At 47.3% G+C, this 20344-nt stretch overlaps 1 protein-coding gene and 1 pseudogene across 1 annotated transcript; both read right to left on the minus strand.

The window, feature by feature from the left end:
* Positions 1-10502: 10502 nt before the first annotated feature.
* Positions 10503-13344, minus strand: LOC128932878 (uncharacterized). The gene is made up of 4 exons (XM_054269621.1): positions 13341-13344; positions 12562-12803; positions 11576-11979; positions 10503-10784 (listed from the first exon to the last, which is right to left on the minus strand). The coding sequence occupies exons 1-4, from the start codon at positions 13342-13344 to the stop codon at positions 10616-10618; spliced, it is 819 nt and encodes a 272-aa protein (XP_054125596.1). The 3' UTR covers positions 10503-10615.
* Positions 13345-18963: 5619 nt separating this feature from the next.
* LOC128932879 (hydrocephalus-inducing protein homolog) overlaps positions 18964-20344 on the minus strand; it is a 53973-nt pseudogene continuing 52592 nt past the window's right edge.

The following is a 20344-nucleotide window of genomic DNA, read 5'->3' on the forward strand; positions in this document are numbered from 1 at the left end:
TGTTTTTTTTATAGTCTATTGTCACTGAATTCTGTCTAGTGCCAAAAAAAAATCTGAAAGCAATTATATTTTGAAAACATGTGCACAACACCTGTTTAAGCTGTTGTGATGCCCTGTAGTCCACAACATCTCTTATCAATAGGAAAATTGATTTAGTGTCTTTTCCCACCTGCATCCCTGCGCAGAATCTATTAACGAAGATATTTCCAAAGGAATCTCCAAGAGTACAGGATGCTAGATTTATTTGTTTGGGCTTTTTAAAAATGAGAGACCTCCATTTCCTAAGGTTGATTTACATTAAACTAATTGTATTATTTTATTTTAGCCAGGGGCTTTCTCTTGCTGGTGAAGCTCTATATGAATCATAGCAGCAATGAAGCAATTCTCTGATCATAGGCACTAAAAAGAACTGTACAGTTCCCTTCAGCAGATGCAGTTTAGAGCTCCTTGGCATCATCAGCAGTAATGAAAATATGTTGCATTTTAAACCAAGGAGGAAAAGAAATGAAAGCACTCACAGAGGATTTGGCAAAGCCAATATATGATTTATCCTGTTGGCTGCTCAGTTATTGCAGCCCTTTGCTACTTTACCATTTGTCTTGTTCAGAGATTGTGCTCAGATAATTCAGTGATGAGTACAACAGAAATTAAATAAATCATAGCTGATCAGGAATAATACAACTTAAGAAAATTTAAATAGATTGTGAAGTATTTACATCATGGTGATGACAGTTATCACTTAGAGACCAAAATAAGCCCTTTTAACAAAACTTCATTTATATCCTTGTTCCTCAAGCCCTACTATCCATTTATTTGGCTGATGTAGGATAATGTAAAAATATTGTACAATATCTTGTACTCTTTATACATCCCAACACTTCTCTTGTGTTTTCTAAAAGTTCTGCGTATTTTTTTATTTTGAAAAACAAACATTATTTTGGTAGTAACATTGAAGTTCTGTATTTTCTTTTGGTACTCAACTGAGGAAACGTAGGAAAAACAGGTCAGAAAAATTTGCAGAGGTGGATAATAGATCACAAAGAGCAAAGTTACAGGAGATGAGTACATTATTACTGCCACTGCTTTAGAGCATCTCTCACAAAAAGCAGACTGGCTACACTGTCCCAACCCCATCATTTCAACTCTCCATGACTTGTTTCCTGCTTTGTAAAGCCGAGTTGAGCCATTTTGACTTAATATGAATAACACTGGTAATACAAACTAACAGTTTTCGTGTATTACTGCAACAGCACTAGGTACCTTTAGAATTTTTTAGGGTATTGCAATGCCACCCCTGAATTTAAACAGGTTCAAGATATTATTTGTAGCTTATTCTTTTAGGTAATTTGTAGCAAAAGTAAAAAATGATTGCACATGGTCAGTAACTGGACTGTTATGTGTATGGGAGGCACACAATTATTTAATTATTGCTTCATTCTGTGTGACTCCAGGCTTTGAGAAAGAGTAATCCCACTTGGCATTTGGACTCCATTTGGTCTCAGCAATTATGGATCCAGAGTAACTTGTTAGAACCTTGTGAAGAAAACATCTCTGAAGTTTACAGCAGAGCTGAAGTGTACAGAAGGATGAGAATTCAATGAATAATTCAATGAATACTAAGAATAAGTTTGAAAAGCATATCCAGTTATCCTACTGGCTATGTCCAATTGTTATCCACTGTTGCAGTACAGTGCTCATGATCACCAGGAACAATGTGAATGTCATCTTCAGATGATTAACACATTTTAATTTTGATCAAAGTCACTCTCTACAAATTACCAAGCTGGTTTGCCTTTTTGAGGCTCCTGTTTTTTTCGTGTTTAGTATTTACATGTATAATACAGGTGGCTCCTGAATCTGCTCAAGGCACTGAAAATGAGCTTTTAGGTTTTCTAAGCTGAGGTCTGTTTTGCCTGTTTCTGAAGCTGCAGTCCAAGAGCAGTGACTTAAGGTTGCTGCTCTGGGAGCAGGGATGCACCTAGCTTGAATTTAAACCTGAAGGCATTGTACCAGTTTAAAGCTCTTGCAAGAGCTCTGACACTGCACAGAATTTCCATAGGCATTACAACACAAAGAACTCTTTCCCCCCACAAGCTCTTGATGCAGCTTTCTGTACCACCCTGGTTATGCCCTCTGTGATGGGCCTTTTGCAGAAAGGAAAAGGATACTCTTTAGCATAACTGTGTTTTCTGTGGAGTGTTTTATCATGGTCTATTAATATTCTCTTTTCTCTTTTCCTCAGTTCCATAGCTACTTACTGCTTTCTAACTCATTGATTTAATAAACCAGCTGAGCATGCTGCTGTATTCTCTTCTACTCTCCCTGTGTTTTTTCTACTCTCCCTATGGAGGAAAAAGAAATACCCATAAAACCAAACATAAACACCAGCTTATTAGGAGATTGGTTTCCTCTGAGCCCTCTTAAGATGCTAATGGAACTGTTCATTACATAGCTTCTAGGTTGCATCTCACTTGGGCTGGTAGAAACAGGGATTTTCACTGAATAAATGCATTTGAGTTTGCAGGCAAGGTTCAGAACCTGTATTCTGTTTTATTGCAATGGAGTTATTTTTCTCCACAGTGGCTGGTGTGATGCCGTGTTTTGGATTTACAACCTCAACGGTGCTGATAACACACCAGTGTTTTTGTTATTGCTGAGCAGTGTTTACACAGTGCCAAGGCCTTTTCTGCTTCTCTCACCAGCCCAGCAGCAAGGAGGTGCACAGGGAGCTGGGAGGGGACACAGCTGGGGCAGCCCAGCAGATGGAAGGCGAATCCTCTTCCACATGGCATCTTGCTGAGCAAGCACTGCTGGGGGAAAGAAGGAGGAAAGGGGACATTTGGAGTTATGGCTGAGGCCTCACTTTCCTGGAAGTGGCCAGACATCTGCCTAGGAAGCAGAGAATAAATTCATTATTTTCCTTTGCTTGCACATAAAGCTTTGCCTCACTTACTAATCTGTCTCTATCTGAGTTTTCTCAGTGTTGTCCTTCTAACTCTCTGCCCTACTCCACTGCAGAGGAGAGATGAATGTGTGGAGTTTATCTGCCTGTCAGAGTTAACCCACAGGAGAACCAAAACCAAAACATGTCTTCTTTTTATACTGATTTTAATAAGTAAACTCATAAATTAGGAAATGGGCCTGAAAAATCCTAATGCTTTATTCACCTAGAGTAGTGGTTCCTTATTTTATAGTTAAGCATACTAGTAAAGTTCTTTGGGTATGCTTATACTATTGATAATGGCACGGTATGAGGTATTTATAATAACACTAGGATAAGTGTTGCAGTTTTATGACTTTGTGAAGGCTGAGAGAATTAGGATTATTCAGTCTGGAGAAGAGAAGCTTCAGGGCTAACCAAGTGGATCTCTCCAGTACCTGGAGGAGCTCCAATGAAGATGGAGAGAGACTGTTTGCAAGAGCCTGGAGTGACAAGGGGAAATGGCTTCAAACTGACAGAGAGCAGATTTAGAATTAATATTAGGAATTAATCGTTTACTGTGAGTGTGAGGTCCTGGCACAGGTTGCCCAGAGAAGCTGTGGCTGCCCCACCCTGGAAGTTTCCAAGGTCAGGTTGGACAGGGCTTGGAGCACCCTGGCATAGTGGAAGATGTCTCTGCGCATGGCAGGGGGTTGGAACGAGGTAACCTTCAAAGCCCCTTCCAACCCAAACCATTCTATGATGCTGTGATTCTATGTACTTAATCCATCTGTAGCTGTAGTTCACTGTACTGGAAGATAATGGAAAAAAGGCATTGTGGTCTGAAATTGGACCATTTGCTGTCAGCAGTGTGACTACACAAGAGGACTGACTGTGCCATTCTGTTTCTTCTCTCACCCCAGTGAGAGAAGCCCCAGTGTGGGCTCGCTGCCCACTGCACGGTGCCAATTCACGCACCAAGGTGAGGTATTTCTATTTTCTGCTGTAGTTTGTGCAACGTAGGGAGCTGGGGGGTAAGCCACAAGAGGCTGGCTCTCTGACCATCACACTGTTTTAGTAAACAAAGGTATCAGCATTCCCTGGCTAAAAGCTACCTGGTTCTCTTATTAACTGGTATTCTGCCTTTGATTGGTTAAATGGCTCTTTGGCTTCCCATGCTAATTAATCCCATGCTCAGTCTTTCTCTTTTCAGACACTGGGTTTCTTGGGTCAGTGGCTGTGAAGTGGTGGTTGCAATATTCCCCTGGCTGAACTGCCTTCTACCCAGCTGGAGATGATTTTAGCATGGTTGCTGAGTTGACTTTGTCAGTTTCCTCCTTATCTTGGGAGTTTTGCAAAGTGTCCTTGTGGCCTGCAAATTCTGCATTCTCTGTGCCTGCTATCAGAATCACATCCTTCTTCCCAAGCTTTGCTAACCTCCCCCAGCTCTGAGATCACTGAAGCCTGTCAAGCCCTAGACTTAACAAAGCAATACTACCAAAAAGTAATTTATGTTTCTAACACCTGGACGTAATTTAGGGACTTTGAAGAAGAATTAGAATAATTTCAGGTGTGCTTTTCACCAATAATCAGCTAAATGTTAGATAAAGGTGATTTCTGGAGACAAAATTAATGTAAAAGCTGCATAGCAAATCTTTCATGCTGCAACCAAGAAAAATGATTCTTCAGTGCTCCAATCTTTTGAGAAATCAGATCTGGTCCAATAAACTCCAGGGTCTGTCAGTGTGTTTGGAAATTCTGAGGAGAGAAGGCCAGGAGGTGAGAGCCCATAGAGCATTCTCAGACTTCTTTCATTGTGGCAAACACATCTTGTTGTATAGGGGCAGCATTCTTATTCTCCTCTCTCTAGAAATTGTGCAGATGGATTAGAATATTGCTAAGTTGTGAACTATCATGAACAAGTGATCAGAGAAGGTATTTAAAGATGAATGGCAGAACTTGGCCACATAAGACTTTGAAGTCCCAATTAAGGGGTGAAAATGAGGACTGCTTACTGCCACAATGTCCTGGCACTGCCTGATGGTGATCTCTGCGTGTTTCAAGAGTTTCTGTCTTTTTGAGACACCAGTAGAGGGCTTTAAAGTCCTCATGAAATTATCTTCTTCTGTGGGAGTTTAGATCACACCTGCTATCTCCCTGTATGACATAACATTCTTGGGTAACCATGTAAACTATCATTTGCTTCATCTTTTTTATCCAGTGTAAGAAAACCTGCAAGAAAACTTGGGCACTTTGGAAAATTCTTTTTTCTTTCAGGGCAAAATGGAAGGGCCACAACTACTTCCTGAGCATGCAGTTTGATTTCCCCTTACTCTGAGGTTATTATAAATTCTAGCTATATATAGAGTCTAGCTGGTCAATTTATCAGATGATTTAAATTAAAAGCTGGAAACCATTTTAGGCAAGAGTTTGGAACGCAGAAGGAGTGTCTATGTAAAATCACAGTTCAAGTGCTGGCACTTGCCTTAGTACTTGAGGAAATAACTCAAAATGCAGTTTATATCTACAGCCAAAAATAAAAGTTAGGAAGAAGTAACATGGGATGTGAAGTAGGACAAAGGAAACAGAGGTTTCTAGGGGTATTGGTATTTTGCACTGCAAAAAGAGATTTTTTTCCCCACATAAGAAAAATATATAGAAACCTTCTGGCTTCATATTTCAATAATGAATTAAGCAATGTCCTTTCATGGCAGGTAATGAGCCAGCACCTCTCTTTAAACATGGAGATGCTGACTAGTATCTGGAATCTCAGCTGAAGAAGGGGGATTATGTTACTAAATCAGATCCAAATACCAACACTATCTCGGTTGAGCTGCAGCATCAGAATTATTTTTGCTGAATGTCACCCAAGTTTCCCCAGAGACCTTGAAATCAGTGGGATTGTAAAGCATGTGTAGTCCAAAAAGGAATTTCTGCACTAAGAGGCTGGATCTCTAATCACCTTGAAGTCACTCCCATAGGAGGAAGATGGAAGAGGCTTATACTACTTTCAGATCTTTAATTCAAGCTTTTAATTTTTTCAGTTTAGAAAAGTTAAATTTACTGTTGGGTTAATCAAGTTAAAATAGAAGCTTAATTATAACCTAGAAAAAGCTGAACACTGCTCCAGAAAGTCGACATTACGGGTTATTTCTTTTATTTTAACAAGGTGGTGGTGGCAGGGGTGTTGAACCTTCTCTATTTTGAGAGAGAAGCGTGGGTAGGAACATGAAGAAAGGGAGACAAAAGACAGTGCCCTACAAACACACCTAAAGAAAAGAATCTGGTATCGGCTCATGGAAAGAAAGCACATCAAAAAGAAATTTATGTGAAGCTGTTCAAACAGGTTTGTGAGCTACTTTTGAAAGTGTGCGCCCTATCCAAATAAAACATTCCTTTAGGACAGGAAAGAAATCTTTTAAGTGTTCAGTGGGCTGAGGAACCACGGGCGAAAAGCATCAGGGACACAGAATACACATCTTCCAGTCGTGCTCCAGCTTCAGGGCTATGGAGGCTGAGGCCTGCAGCAGACTTCAAAAGCTCTGCAGAAACAACTGAACAGCACAACCATCAGACAGCTCCCTGGATGAGCAGGCAGACGTGAACCAGGGCACCTCAGCCCTCCTCAGATAAACACAGAACCAAGTCTTGGCGAGATTTAGAGGGAGCTGCCAAGAATTCTATCAAAGATTCTCATGGACAGGTACAGTGATCACATCTCCTGGTGCTGGCAAGCAACATCAGACAGGGAATAACTGAAGTCAAAAGGGAGGAGGTAACCTTAAATCATTAAAACAAGAGAAAATTGAGGCCTTTAATTGGGAAACTGTGGCACAGACACATTGGTGTCAAAACCAGTGACAGCATATTATCCTGTCTGAGGAGCCAATTTACTTGTGACTTGTCTCAACCCTGGTTGTCAGAGGCATATGGGGAATGGGTTATACATGTGCCCTGTCCAGGAGGCACCAAGGAGAAGATGGAGGAAAGCCTTGTAGCTGGGGAGGCTTTTCCTGGCAGCCAGTTCATGTGTCACAGGGGACAGGCTGTCAGCAGGGGAGCCCCGAAGGCACTGTACCCCAGAGACACTTTGCAATCCATGGCTAAAGGTCTCTGCTGAGGGGCTGCACTGGGGCATTGGACTGGGCCAGTGGTCTCCTGTCAGCAGGCAGGCTTTGGGAGGAGACAGGGCCATGAAAATAACTGCAACGCAAGCCATGGGGTTTTTTCCAAACTTGCTTTTTGAGTCTGGGGGCCTTTTATGTCTTGTTTCTGCTTTGACTCTGGCCTGCTGAGGCCCTTGCTGGACCTTGCTCACCCTCACATCTGTCCTGTCTCCCTGCATCCCTGACCAATGCCCTGCCTGCTTCATCTCGGTGTCCCTGAGCCACCTGCGTCCCTGAGCCACCTGTGTCCAGCCAGCCCTACCCCTAAGCCAGGCCTCTGTCTCTCCCCCCACCAACTCCTTTCCCATTTTTCTTCCTCTTGCTCTGTCTTTTCTAGCCATCCTTAGTAGAGTAAGTCTTTGCTTTTTTCATTACCAATAACTGTTTGTCTCAGCTGACTTAATTTCGTTCCTGACTGACTAATTCTCAAAGAGCTGCTCACAGTTTCCCTCAGTGTAAGGCGACACCCCTCATGCAACACTGCAGCGCAAGAGCAGAACCCTGCCAGGCTCTGATTGTTGTGCTCAAACACCTCAGCCAGGAGCTGGGAACAGAGAGATTCCTCCATCAGGAAAAAGCCATTTTGAGAGGGTTAGTCCAGTCTAGTGGCAGCGTAACCTTATCCTGAACACGAGTGTGAGGAGCTCACACCGTGCTCTGTCCGCAGGGAAGGCTCCTGCGAAGATTTCTGAGCTGGAAGAGCCTCTGCCTCTCTCTGCAGCGGACAATGCCATCGTGCGGCAGTTCCTGATTCCTCGGCTGACACATCCAGGCTAAAAACTGCTGCTTCTATCCCGGAGTTAATAAACAAACCCCTCTGTCCTGCTGAAGTGTTTCCATAGCATGAGGACGCCCCTTAGCAGGATGCAGGCCCCATACAGATCTTTCTCTGATTTCCAACTGCAGTATTTAAAGGAAAAGCCATTTCTGGGAAAGGGTTAAACCAAGCTCCTGGGAAGCTCATGACCAGCAGTCTCAGTCAGAGGCTGAGGGGTTCCAGTGGCAGCAGCCTGAGGTGGGATGTGTGACCAACTCTATGTACCACAGTAGACATGTCCTGGCCCTTCCTCAGTCCTGCAGCAGTTTTCAGTTCTCCCGAGTACACATGACCACATCTCATGTAAAACTAAGATTAAATTCACTGCGGATAAACAGCTGGAGCTGCCAAGGGTGCAGAGAGGATTTGTCTTTTTCAGCAGAGAAACCCAAGTGCTGACTTCTCTGGCCCATGTAGTAAAGGGTCATCTTCCCTCATTCCCTCAGAGGGACACCAGTGGCTATTTCTTCTTAATATAATAAATAAGCACATGCACACAGGGAAGGTCATGGTGTTCCAGCACCAACACTGAACCAACCAGAACGAATTCAAACAATCCAAACAACACCTTTCATTCTTTAACCTAACAACCTTTTGGCTTCAGCAAAATCTCACCTCATCTCTCACAATCCACCCTTTCCTTTTATTATCCTTTTATTGCTGAACCCCTTGATTTAATTACCCTGTCTGGTCAGCACTAACTGGCTCCTTTTGTGAAGCAGTTATAAATAAGATTAATCAGTCTTTTCTGAGGTCAGTGTTAAATTCAGTCTATTTAAAAGTTCCTGATTTGTCAGTTCTGGTTGCTGTCCATAGTTCTCCTCCAACTCAAGCAAAGCAGGATGTAGATACGCTTGTGTGCAGTGTCTGCCATCAGCAGTTCCATCTGTGCTTGCTGGGATGATGCAAACCTCAGATGGTGACTGTAGCACCAAAGGTTGCCTTCCTCGGTATCCATACCTGTTTCCTGAGCTCTGTGCACTAGAACAGCACACTGCAGGGATGTAGAGGTGAAGCATAGAAGCCATGACACTCCATCCAGCAATTTGCAGAGGCTTAGAACATAATCTCCTATTCCTCTTTTGTCAAAGTCTGGTTTGCCTTATATTCCCACTGCTCAACGCCCAAGGGGTTGCAGCCCACAGAGGAGCAAAAGGCTCTCAGGTGGCAAATACAGAGGTCAGTCCAGTCTTGCCCTTGACTGTTCACTATTAAATCATCTTTTGAAGATTAACTTTTAAGGGTCACTTCCTTGTACCACTGCACAAGTTTGGGGAGGAGCTTCCACTGGCCCTTTGACTTGAGAGGCGTGAGAGCTTTTCTGCAGTCCTGGTAATTGTTTCAGTTGTTAAAAGTACCTGAAAGGGACCTTCCCATGCTGCTGTTAAGGCATCATCATTCCAAGTTTATTAGAACCCAATCTCCTGGTTTTACCTGGTGTATGTGAAAGTCTAGAGGTGATGTTTGGGGTTACAACTCTTTTCTTCTAAGATCCATGAGAGAGAGTACAATTGCCTGCAAATAATTTCTGAGAGCCGAGTCATTAGTTTCAGCCATTGGCAACCCCTCCTCCCTTCCCAGATAAGGTAACCCAAGTAACATTTCACTGGGAGAAACTCCTCTGCCCTTTCTTGGAGCAGTTCTGATCTCTAATAATGCTAATCTGCTTTCAACCATTAATTTGGTAATATGGTTCTTAAGGATAGCATTCATTCTCTGCACACATCCAGAGCCTTGAGGGTGCCACGGGGTATGAAATCTCCAATTTATGTCTAATTCCACACATATAGAATGTAAAATTTCTCAAGTGCGTTCCCTTATCTGAGTCTATTCTTTCACTATGCCATATCTGGGAATGGTTTGTTCTAATAGCATCTTAGCCACTTTGGAGGCAGTTGCAGTTGAGGTAGGAAAGGCTTCTACCCCGTGGGTGAGGTGATCAACTATTACAAGAAGGTATTTCCACCTCTGTATTCTGGGGAACTCAGTGTAATTTATTTGCATATTTTGAAAGCGTCTAAGGGCTAGGGCTCTTCCCTCACCAGGGTGTTTTCTCATCACCTTCTTATTTACCTTTTAACAAATTGAGCATTGTTCAGTCTCTGTTTGATTCCTGTATAGACTCCCTCACAGCAATAAGTTCTTCCGAATTGATCACACAGTGCTTGAGCTCGCCAGCGTATTCCTTGGTGTAGCTTAATTAAAATTTCTTCAGTAATTGCTTTATTCATTAGCTGCCTCCCTTCCCTGCCCAGCTGTGACCAGAACTACAGCAAAGGGGAAGTGCCTGCAGCGAAGGGAAGGCCGTGGTTGGGTATCTGGTTCTGTTTGTTGTTGCTGCCAGTGTTGTTTTTGTTTGCCTTACACGCTAGTAAAGAACTGTTACTCCTTTTCCCATATCTTTGCCTGAAAGCCCCTTAATTTCAGTTACAATAATTTGGAGGGAAGGGGGTCACATTTTCCATTCCAGAGAGGTCCTGCAGACACCTGTCTTTCCAACCAAGACAAGCTGACAACTAACGATTTATTGCCAGTTGTTTAATCAACAATTAAACAACAGTTAGTGAATTAACTTAGGTAACTAAAAGATAAGCTAGAGGCGTTCACTGGAAGGGTAGCTGCGGAGGTCTCTGGTGAAGGGTGGGAGACCACCAGCAGCAGAAGGCACGGTGCTGCTGGCTCCTGTGGAGGCTCCAGCTGACACAAACGCTCTCACTCAGGGGGCAGTTTCCAGTGCACCTTCTTCTTGGGCTTCGGGCTCTCCTCTGCCTGCCGTAACGCCGAGCGTTTGGGTTTACCAAACCTCATCTTCTTCTTGTCCCGGGCCCTGCCTCTCAAAATCAGCCGCACCTTCTTCTGACTTGGCCTCAGCTTAGGAATCCTAGGAAGAAGGGGACTGGTGTTAGCCAGAGGAACATTTACAGCCAGCTGCTTTTCTGCCTCCTTGCAAAGCACACAGTGTTGCATCCTCTCTCTGTGCAAGCAGTGAGCAGCACATTAAATAACTGCACTCACTGCACAGAGGTGCAAGGGCAGGACCATGACCTGTTAAGTGCCTGGGAACCACCTACAGCACACAGGGTTCCATGTAGAGAAGCAGGCCTTGCTTGTCCCCAAAGGAACCAGAGCTAGGGACTGGCTGGTGCCCAGATCTCTCATTCCAGATTTTGCAACCTTCCGGGAGCGTGATGTTTCATACGGTGTCTTTTCCCAGTGCCTCCCTTCCAAGGCCAGATGATCTGGCCTTCCACAGATCTTTCTGTGCTCCTGTGGGTGTTTCTGCTGCCTCTCTGGGGCTGCCTGACTCCATGCCCACCTCCCCATCCCAGTCAGAGGGACTGAAGGGAGGGTGTTAGGGGGGATGAACCAGGCTGTGCTTGGTGATGCCCAGCAATAGGACAAGAGGCAATGGCAGAACCTGAACAGGAAATTCCACCTGAACTTGAGGAAGAACTTCTTTCCTGTGTAGGTGACAGCTTGCCCAGAGAGAGTGTGGAGTGTCCCTCACTGGAATTATTCCAGAGCCCTCTGGACACAACCCTGTGCTCAGCGACGACCCCACCTGAGCAGGGAAGTGGGACCAGATGACCTACTGTGGTCCCTTCCACTCTGTCCCACCCTGTGATTCAGTGACACCCATCGGTAGCGTGAGTTGGTGGAGACGTTTCCCACCTGCACACCATGATGGTCTTAAACTTGCCCACAGCCTTCGGGGCGAAGCGCACGTGGAAGGTCTGCATCTGGCCAGGAGCGAGGGTGCCGCGGTAGGGGTCGATGGAGAACAGTGCCGCCGGTGTTTCATCGGTCAGATCTGGGAAGATTTCCATGGAGGAACTGCTATGCTGCAGAGAGACGTGCTTTGTCTTTTTCTTCTTCTTGGAAGGGGCTGGCTGCTCGGGCTGCTGCTCCTCGGGCTGCTGCTGCTCGGGCTGCTGCTCCTCGGGCTGCTGCTGCTCAGGCTGCTGCTCCTCGGGCTGCTGCTGCTCAGGGAGGTGCTGTTCCTTGGAGCGGCTCTGCTTCTTGGAACTCTTCTTCTGCTTGGAATCCAGCTGCTCCTTCTCAGAAAGCTGCTGCTGCTGCTTAGAAGGCTGCTGCTGCTTGGAATCCTGCTGCTGCTGTTTGGAACCTTGCTGCTGCTTGGAATCCTGCTGCTGCTGCTTGGAATCCTGCTGCTGCTGCTTGGAACCCTGCTGCTGCTGCTGCTTGGAATCCTGCTGCTGCTGCTGCTGCTTGGAACCCTGCTGCTGCTGCTTGGAACCTTGCTGCTGCTGCTGCTTGGAATCCTGCTGCTGCTGCTTGGAATCCTGCTGCTGCTGCTTGGAACCTTGCTGCTGCTGCTTGGAACCCTGCTGCTGCTGCTGCTTGGAATCCTGCTGCTGCTGCTTGGAACTCTGCTGCTGCTTGGAACCCTGCTGCTGCTGCTGCTTGGAACTCTGCTGCTGCTTGGAATCCTGCTGCTGCTGCTGCTTGGAATCCTGCTGCTGCTGCTTGGAACCCTGCTGCTGCTTGGAATCCTGCTGCTGCTGCTCCTTGGAATCCTGCTGCTGCTGCTGCTTGGAATCCTGCTGCTGCTGCTGCTTGGAATCCTGCTGCTGCTGCTCCTTGGAATCCTGCTGCTGCTGCTGCTTGGAATCCTCCTGCTGCTGCTGCTTGGAAACCTTCTGCTGCTGCTTGGAATCCTGCTTCTGCTTGGAATCCTGCTCCTCCCCAGGACCCAGCAATAGGTCGGGATCCAACCGCACCAGCTGGCACCACCACTGGGCAAAGTCCTCATTCGTGAGAGGCCACCGCAGCCGCCGCCGCCGCCGCCGCCGCACTTTAGGAGGACGGGCCAGCCGCCGCCAGTAACGTCGCAGCAGCTTTCTGCGATGCTTTATAATTTTAGAAGAGAGGAGCCGACCTGCAAGGGAGCAAGAGAACACCTTTCAAAGACCTGTGTTCCCAGCAACTCCGCCTCCTGCTGCACGTAGGTGGAAGAGAGCTGGGATGCACTTGGAGCATCTCTGGCCAAGTCCTTTATTCTAGCAGGAAATAGTGTCTGGGAGCAGCGTCTCTGCCTGCAGCACACATTCCTGTGCCAAAGCAGGAGAGTTGCTTTTAGACAGTGACTTTGCATTTGCCCTGGAGTGAGGAACTGCACACAGACAGTGGCTCCAGGGCAGGTCACTCGTTACACCACTGCTTTTCCCAGTCTCAGACTTCTCAAAGAGATGACCTGATGTCCCCCTTCCCAGTCCTGACCCAGCACGTGGCTCTCCCCAGAGCCTGGCTCAGCTCCTTTGCAGAGCAGAAGGGGCAGAGCAAGAACAGAAAAGGCTGAAAGGCAGAGAGGGACAAGGTGAAAACTCTCCAGCTGCGGCTGGGAAGATGCTGATGAAAGTGGACGTGTGGACAAGGATGAAAAAGCAATTCATGTTTTGGGGTGAAATGCCCTTACGCATCAGAGCGACCGAGTATCCCTTCTTCACTGGTTTACTAGCTGTAGGTTCCTCCCAGTAGTATTCCAGAGGTACCTTCCCTGTGTTGTGAATTCTGAAACTGAAAAGCAAGAAGGAGGAATAAAAAAAAAATGTCCAATAAATATAAAGCAATTAGTACAGTAACATTGTCTTAGGAACTCCTGGTATCACTTTCTGCTGAGGAGCACCTTCTTCCCCAGGCAACCCTGCTGCTCAGACTGCTGTCCTGGGTGGCCCTAAACAGTATTTCCAAGTCTGGATCTTTGAGAGGAAAGGGCCAACATGGTGCCCAGGACATGGAAGCTAAGGGGCTTACTCTGGACTTTAGGTCTTGGTTTGACTGCAAACTTATTCCTGAGCAGATGAGGACAGGTGACATGCAGTGAGAGCAAACCCATGGCTGCTCTCAGCAGAAAGGTCTGGCAGCACTGAGGCTCTCCTGACCACCATCTCCTGCTTGGCCTTGTGTGCACGACAATGGGCCTGTGCTGGTTGGGGCTGGGGCAGAGTTGTGGCAAGCAGGCACTGGGCCAGCCCTGGGCAAAGGCAGCTCCTGCTCCCAGGAGGAGCAGTGCCTGGCCTCCAGCACTCACGTGGCTGTCCTTGTGTGGAAGGGCAAGGTGTTCTTGAACTGAACCACGATGGTGTTCGTCTTCAGCTGGGTGTAGGCCACAGCAGCACTGAGGCGCACCTCGGCCTCCTGGGTGCTACCCTCCACCTCAGTGTGATCCGTTTCTGGGACTGGCTCGACCACCTGCAAACACAGGAGGGAGGAGTCACTGAGCAGAGCCCAGAAGGTCAGGCCTGGAAGGGAATCTTCTGGCCTCCAAGGTCAGCCTCACAGCGGGACTAGAAAGGACCATTCACTTTTACTTCCCTGGAAAGATGACAAAATTGGGACTGCTCTGCTACAGTAGTTGTTTCTACCCACTGATCCAAGCAGTCACTACCACAGCTGTTAATATCCCCACGGAGACTATAGCTGTGTTCCAGTCCCTGTACTTCAACCTTGCAGAGGGACTGACTCTTTTCCTGTCCCCTATAAATCCAGCAGGTCTCAAAATTTGGTTTAAGTTCCCCTGCTGGAGCTCTGTAGATGAAGAACCCCAAGACTGAAGAATTCTAGAAAGCACCTTTTCCTTATCTTAGGAGAAAGTGCTTTCCAGATTTCTTGTGTGGAGCAACAGCCACACTGCTGGGAGCTGGGGATGGGCATTTTGGGATGTGAGAGATCTCACTAGGAAAGTCTCCAACTGCAGATGTTCTGATAGAAAAGAGGATGGTTTAGAAGCCTTAAAATGATCTAGAAACTCAGAATGAACCTTCACCCAAGATGAGTTTGCGTGGCAATAATGAAAATAAAACCCGGAGTCTCTGGAGATGATCCTTCTCTGACTCCTCCATACTGTCACACAGTGCCTGAGCTACTCCATGATGAGATATCCCACACAATACAGAGACTACAACCAAATTCTCTGGTATCCATGCAGACAAAACTTGGACTTCACCAGCATATGCAGGAGAAGTGGATTTCTCTCTGCTTCAAAAGAAGAGACAGAGTGCAGCAGACTTAACTCCTTGTTGGTGAAAAGGCACCAAATGAGACGAAGACATTTCTAACACCATAAAATGGGATAAAATCATAAAACATTGTCCCTCATTCAACATGGGCTGCAACACTTGTGCTTGTGGCACAGACTGATGGTTTGTGTGGCTAAAGGTCTCTTGTCCAAAGGCTTCCCCTCTTGTGTGAGTGCATCCAGTCACTGTGCATCCACCTCTGCCCTGGACTGCACTGCTGGTGAACCTCACAGCTGTCTGATGTCAGAGGAAGCAGGAGCTGCACAGCCAGCAGTGATGGTGTTATGGTGGTTCTTTTTGTAAAAGCTGGGTTGGCTTTTTTTGCCATTTTGCTTCTTACCTTCTGCATTTTATAGAATTTGTCTCCTGGGTCTTTCCTGGGGGTACTCTTCCACGTGACAATGCACTGTTGGTCATCCCAGTCCGGAACCTTCCTTGGTGGCAGCTGAAACTCGATTTTGGTCACCTTACATTTCACAAGGTGCCTCCTGTAGGTGACTGGGACATTTGATTTGAAGGACACTCTGATCTTCTTGGAACGGCGAGGACGGAGGTGTCCCACCTAGGGGGAATCAGGGAGTCAAGACCAAACTTGAAGCACTGCCAAGGGCAGGACTTCCAGCAAAAGGAACTGATGTGGTAAGCAGCTGTGCCAGGAATCTGCACCTCAGAGTGGATTTATGCAAAGTCTGATAGACAAAAGTGTGAACAGAAGGTGCCACCTGCCATAACATGAAGCCTTTGCTGCAAGGCTGGCAGCCTTGGCCCAGCCAAGCCAGGGACTGCATCTCCTACATGGCACTGGAACAGGCTATCAGTGGCATGTGAGGACTCCCTGCCAGCTCCTGGGAACACCAGGGCAGGGCCTGAGCAGTGGGGAAAGGCAGAGCAGTCCACGCTCACCTTGGGGGAGATGTGGAATGGGCCGTCTGCCTCCCACTCAAAGCGCAGGAACTGGTGCCGGGTGCGGTTCCTGATGGCGAAGGTCCTGCGGCAGCACTTCCCGACAGGACAGTGCCCAAAGTCCATGTGATTCACTCTGATAGCTGTAAAGGAGGAGAGCAAGAGATCTCAGCATGCAGGGAGCTCCACACACCCCCTCACGTGCACAGACACCTGCACGTTCAGTGCTTCCTTGCTCCAAGCCTTCCTCCCTCTGGAGGGAGTTCCCCATCCCACCACTTCCAGGGAAACACCCTGACACATCCTTAAGCCAGCAACGGGCAGCACAGCACACACTGCTCTGCATGCATGGCTGCCACGCCCACAGGCCACCAAGTCCCGTGGGTGACAGACCAGGCCTGGCTAGAGGGAGGACACACATGATCAGACATTGTCCTCCTCCTTGCTCCACCTTGGCAGCCTCTCCTCTCTTACCATCAATGATGTCTTTATTCAGGCTGCTCTTAGCATCCCTTTCCTCTATGTCTTCCTTTAGTCCTCTGAAGATGAATCTGTCTCTGTGGCCTTCACCCACCAGCTCTACTAGGATCTTGTTAGAGCAGGCGTCCGCCACCAACAGATGAATCTCCCCTTCCAGACGTTGAGCCAGGGTGGGTTTGAAAATGACATCAAACTCTGCTGATTCCCCGTGACGCAGAAGGAAGAAAGGCTTTGTGGGCTTGCTCCCTGCACAGCAATGGAAATCAGAGTTAGGTGATACAGCTGTACAGAGGAAATATTTCCATAGGAGATATGAGGAATAAGAGGTTGAAGCCAGCTGCCTTCTAAGCACAGGTTCTACCCCCAGTAGTTCCAGACCTTCTTCCTATGTTCACAAGACACCTTGTGCCTATGCCACCTCCAGACACATCACCACTTAAGCAGCTTAATCTCAGGCTGATGCCCAGCCCTCATTCCATCTGCTTCCAGCCAGCTCCAGCCATATGCAAAGCTGAGCCAAAGAGTGCTTTTGGCTTCTGCTGGCTGGCTGTGTGCTCAAGGGCTGTGTCTGTTCAGGTTGGTACCTTCCTACATGCAGCAAATACCTCAGAGGGTCCACTGTGGTAGTGACAGTCCCCCACAACTCAACGCCCCACATCTAGAACAGAAGAACTTCCTACAACTTGCTAGGAGGAAACCCTGCAAAAAGGCCCCAAGAAAAGCTTGGGGGACAGAGAGCCCAGGGAACAAAACTGTGCCTAACATCTGGCTGCTGCTCGGAGAAGCCAAGAGCAGGCTTGGCTGAGTTTTCCCTCTTTGCATGATCACATTTCACAGGTAATGAATTTACCATTTATGAGGGAGTCCTCATCTTCAGTGCGGAATACCTCGAGTGTGGAGGCCCTGCCCTTCAAGAAGAACGCTCCGTACTCGTGCTCCAGGCGTAACATAAACTGAGAAAAGGGAAACCAGAGCACAATGATGCTGGTGTGAGTACAGGGTGGCACAGGGACTGACACCACAGTGCTGCTGGTCCCACATGGCAGCCCAGCACCTCTCCCACTACTAACAGCACTTAGCACAAAAGTGAAGTCAAACCAGACAAGAAAAAAGGGCGTTCAGAGGCATCTGGGTAGAACTGACAGAGAACCAAACAGGACAGAAAATAATGAGCAGAATGTAATTAAACCACATCTAAGTCTACTTCAAATGTAGTAAACTGGGATCAAATACAATGTAATGGAACTAGAAAATCACACATGTCCATGAGAACAAAAGGTGACCTGAGAGACGGGGGGAAAATACTCCACAACCTTTCTTGTGTTCAACTTAAAGAAGAAAGACTGGATGGAAAATTTCCAAGAATTCCCTTCTTGGAGAACAGATGTCAGTCACTTGCTTCAAAAGAATTTCTGACACCTCTTCCCAGGTCTGCCGTGTTTTCTGGGACCCTTCCCCTGTGCCACAAGCGCTCGTTCCCACACCAGACCATTCCTTGAGCAGGTCCTCCCCACCTTGAGAGGTATGATGCCATCGTTCCGGACGACCAGGGGCAGCTTCTGGGATGTCCCCACACGGCGCCTCTTGAAGCGCAGCACGGCCGTTCCCCTCTTGCTGCGAGCGCTGGGGCACACGACCGTCAGCTGCGCCTCGTGCGCCTTCCCACTGATGGTGAAGGTCACGGTTTGGGGTTTAATTTTCACAGGGCTGCAGAAGAGGCACAGAAACAATTTCGGCTGGCACTAACGCATTTCTCACTAGGCAGGCAAAGCAGCAAGGGCCACAGCGTTTTCCCTGCCTGGTGCTCCTGTACCCCACAACACGGCCCCCCACCAGCTTCTTCCCAATCCATTCAGGGCCATTCACAAGAGGAATCTGCTCCAAAGAGCCAGAGCCTTCCACAATAACAGTTAAAAATAATTTCATTTAATTGAATCATGCAGTACAGCAGGTAAATAATGAGGCACCAGATGAGATATGGCAAATCCCCTGGCTGCACTGAGATGAACTTATGCAACAAGCAAAAGCACAGCATGAAGGCAGTACAAAAGCAAGAAGGCAAAAACACATCATCATCACCATCAGTAAAGATCATTTCCATGAACAGTAAAAAAGCAATTGCTTATTAGCAATTAGACTTCTCTTGTTCCAATTCAGCCACTAAAGGGTTGAGGAAGAGCAGGCCAAAGCCCCAGTACACAGGTCCCAGAGCAGAGGAACCAGACTCCTCTTTCATACCAGCTCCAATCACTCACATAAAACAGCTTAATGAATGCCAGGGAATCACAGAGGATCACCTAATTTTACAGAAACAAAGAGGAAAGTGTGACTGCTGACTTGCTGGTACAGAAACTGCTTCATCCAAGCCTTTGTCCTTGGAACCCCCAGCTCAGCTGCAGCACATCTCAGTAACTTCCAGTTGGCTACCTAATATTTGCCTGTCTTCTTAGTTCCTCATACAGGCTAAACCATCAGCCTCATTTTTCTGCTCTATCTAAGAGTTACTGCCTCCCAGATCATCTCATGCCAAGTATTCTTCCTGAGGCTACTGAAAGCATTAGAGCTAACAAGAGGTCTGTGCCTTTCCAGGGGAGAGGCAGCTATCAGTGAGGCCTCCCGAATATTTCACAGGGTCAGTTACCCTTTGGGGATGACAAGGGAAGCCTTGAAGGTGCAGTTGTAGTTCTGCTCATCTGGCGGGGTGAAGGTCACTGTAGCAACAGCATAGGATGAGCCAGGAATGGACATCTTGACTGGATCCAACTTGAAAACGTTGTTGATAGGGATTTGTTCCTTGGGGGAATCCAGAGAGCAGTGTTAGGAGAAAACACCTTTCAAGATGACACAGTTTTATACATAAATGCATTACTGAGAACAGCCCCAGACATTGTGTCTTCCTCCCTCCTTCCCTGACCTTGTGCTAAAGCATTGTGTATTTGGAGTGCTGGCAGCTGCCCCAGCCTATATGGGAGATGGGCACTGCATGGAAGATCCTGCAACTAACCCAGAACTGGCCTTCAAAGAGAAGGAAAAGCCAGGGAGCCTGAGGAAATGCTGTGCTTTGAGCCCTGGCATGTCAGCTCATAAGAGCCCCTCTCTGCGTGTGCTTCCAGGAGAGGTTCAGAAGGATTCACTTCTCCCTCTGAAGACCCAGAGGTGTGAGCCAAAACCTTGCCCGAGACATGCAGAATTCCACACAACTGTTCCCTGCCTCTGCTGCTCTCCCCTGCAGTTTGACCTGCACTGATCAAGACTAGTCTGGGCCACAGGAAGCAATGCACCTGGAGAACAAAAGAGGCTCTCACCCGGCCTTTAGAGGGCAACCACCACCTTGGCCTCCTGCTCTTACCTCTCCAGGCAGGGGTTTGATGGAGAGGACCACATCACACGGCAGGCTGCTTGCACTGTAGATACTGAAATGAGCTTCTGCCTCTTGGCCAACCAGAACCTTGTTGAAGATGAACCTGTTCTCATCTCTGACGAACAGGCCCGTGCCTTTCACCGACTGCATCTTGCGGTCGAGGTCGGTGCTGCTGCAGATCGGGTACTCCTCGAAGATTAACAGCACGTCCTCAGCAAGTCCTGGGGACACACCAGAGGGATGAACATGGAGAAGCCTCCCTGATGAGTTTATCTGGACCCTGCTGGTCTCTCAGAAGGCTTGATAAGCCCTTTCTGCCCGGGTGACTGCTAAACCCAGCCTTGGCTGGGGGAACTGGCTGTGAGGATGGAGCCCAGTCCACCTCAGTCTTAGAGAGCATTGCTTTCCTTTTATCCTTCCATGCATCCCTCTCAGCCTGGGAGGCGTGAGTCCACTGGTGGACTTGAAGAGGGCTGGAACCTCTGAGGATTTTAAGCTGGGACACCAGGGCTAGCATGCCTCTCTATCCAAGCAGCAAGTTGAGGTGTAGCATTGTGTTTTTTAATTGTAATGCATTTCTAGCAGTCAGTTTTGTAATCTTTCTTAATTTGTACTGTCATAGCATATTTTATTCTTGATGGATTGTTCCTTTCTGCC

The sequence above is a fragment of the Melozone crissalis genome, unplaced genomic scaffold (assembly GCF_028551555.1).
Source record: "Melozone crissalis strain CALT ecotype California unplaced genomic scaffold, PUWL_Pcris_2 ptg000007l_1, whole genome shotgun sequence".
Taxonomy (NCBI): domain Eukaryota; kingdom Metazoa; phylum Chordata; class Aves; order Passeriformes; family Passerellidae; genus Melozone; species Melozone crissalis.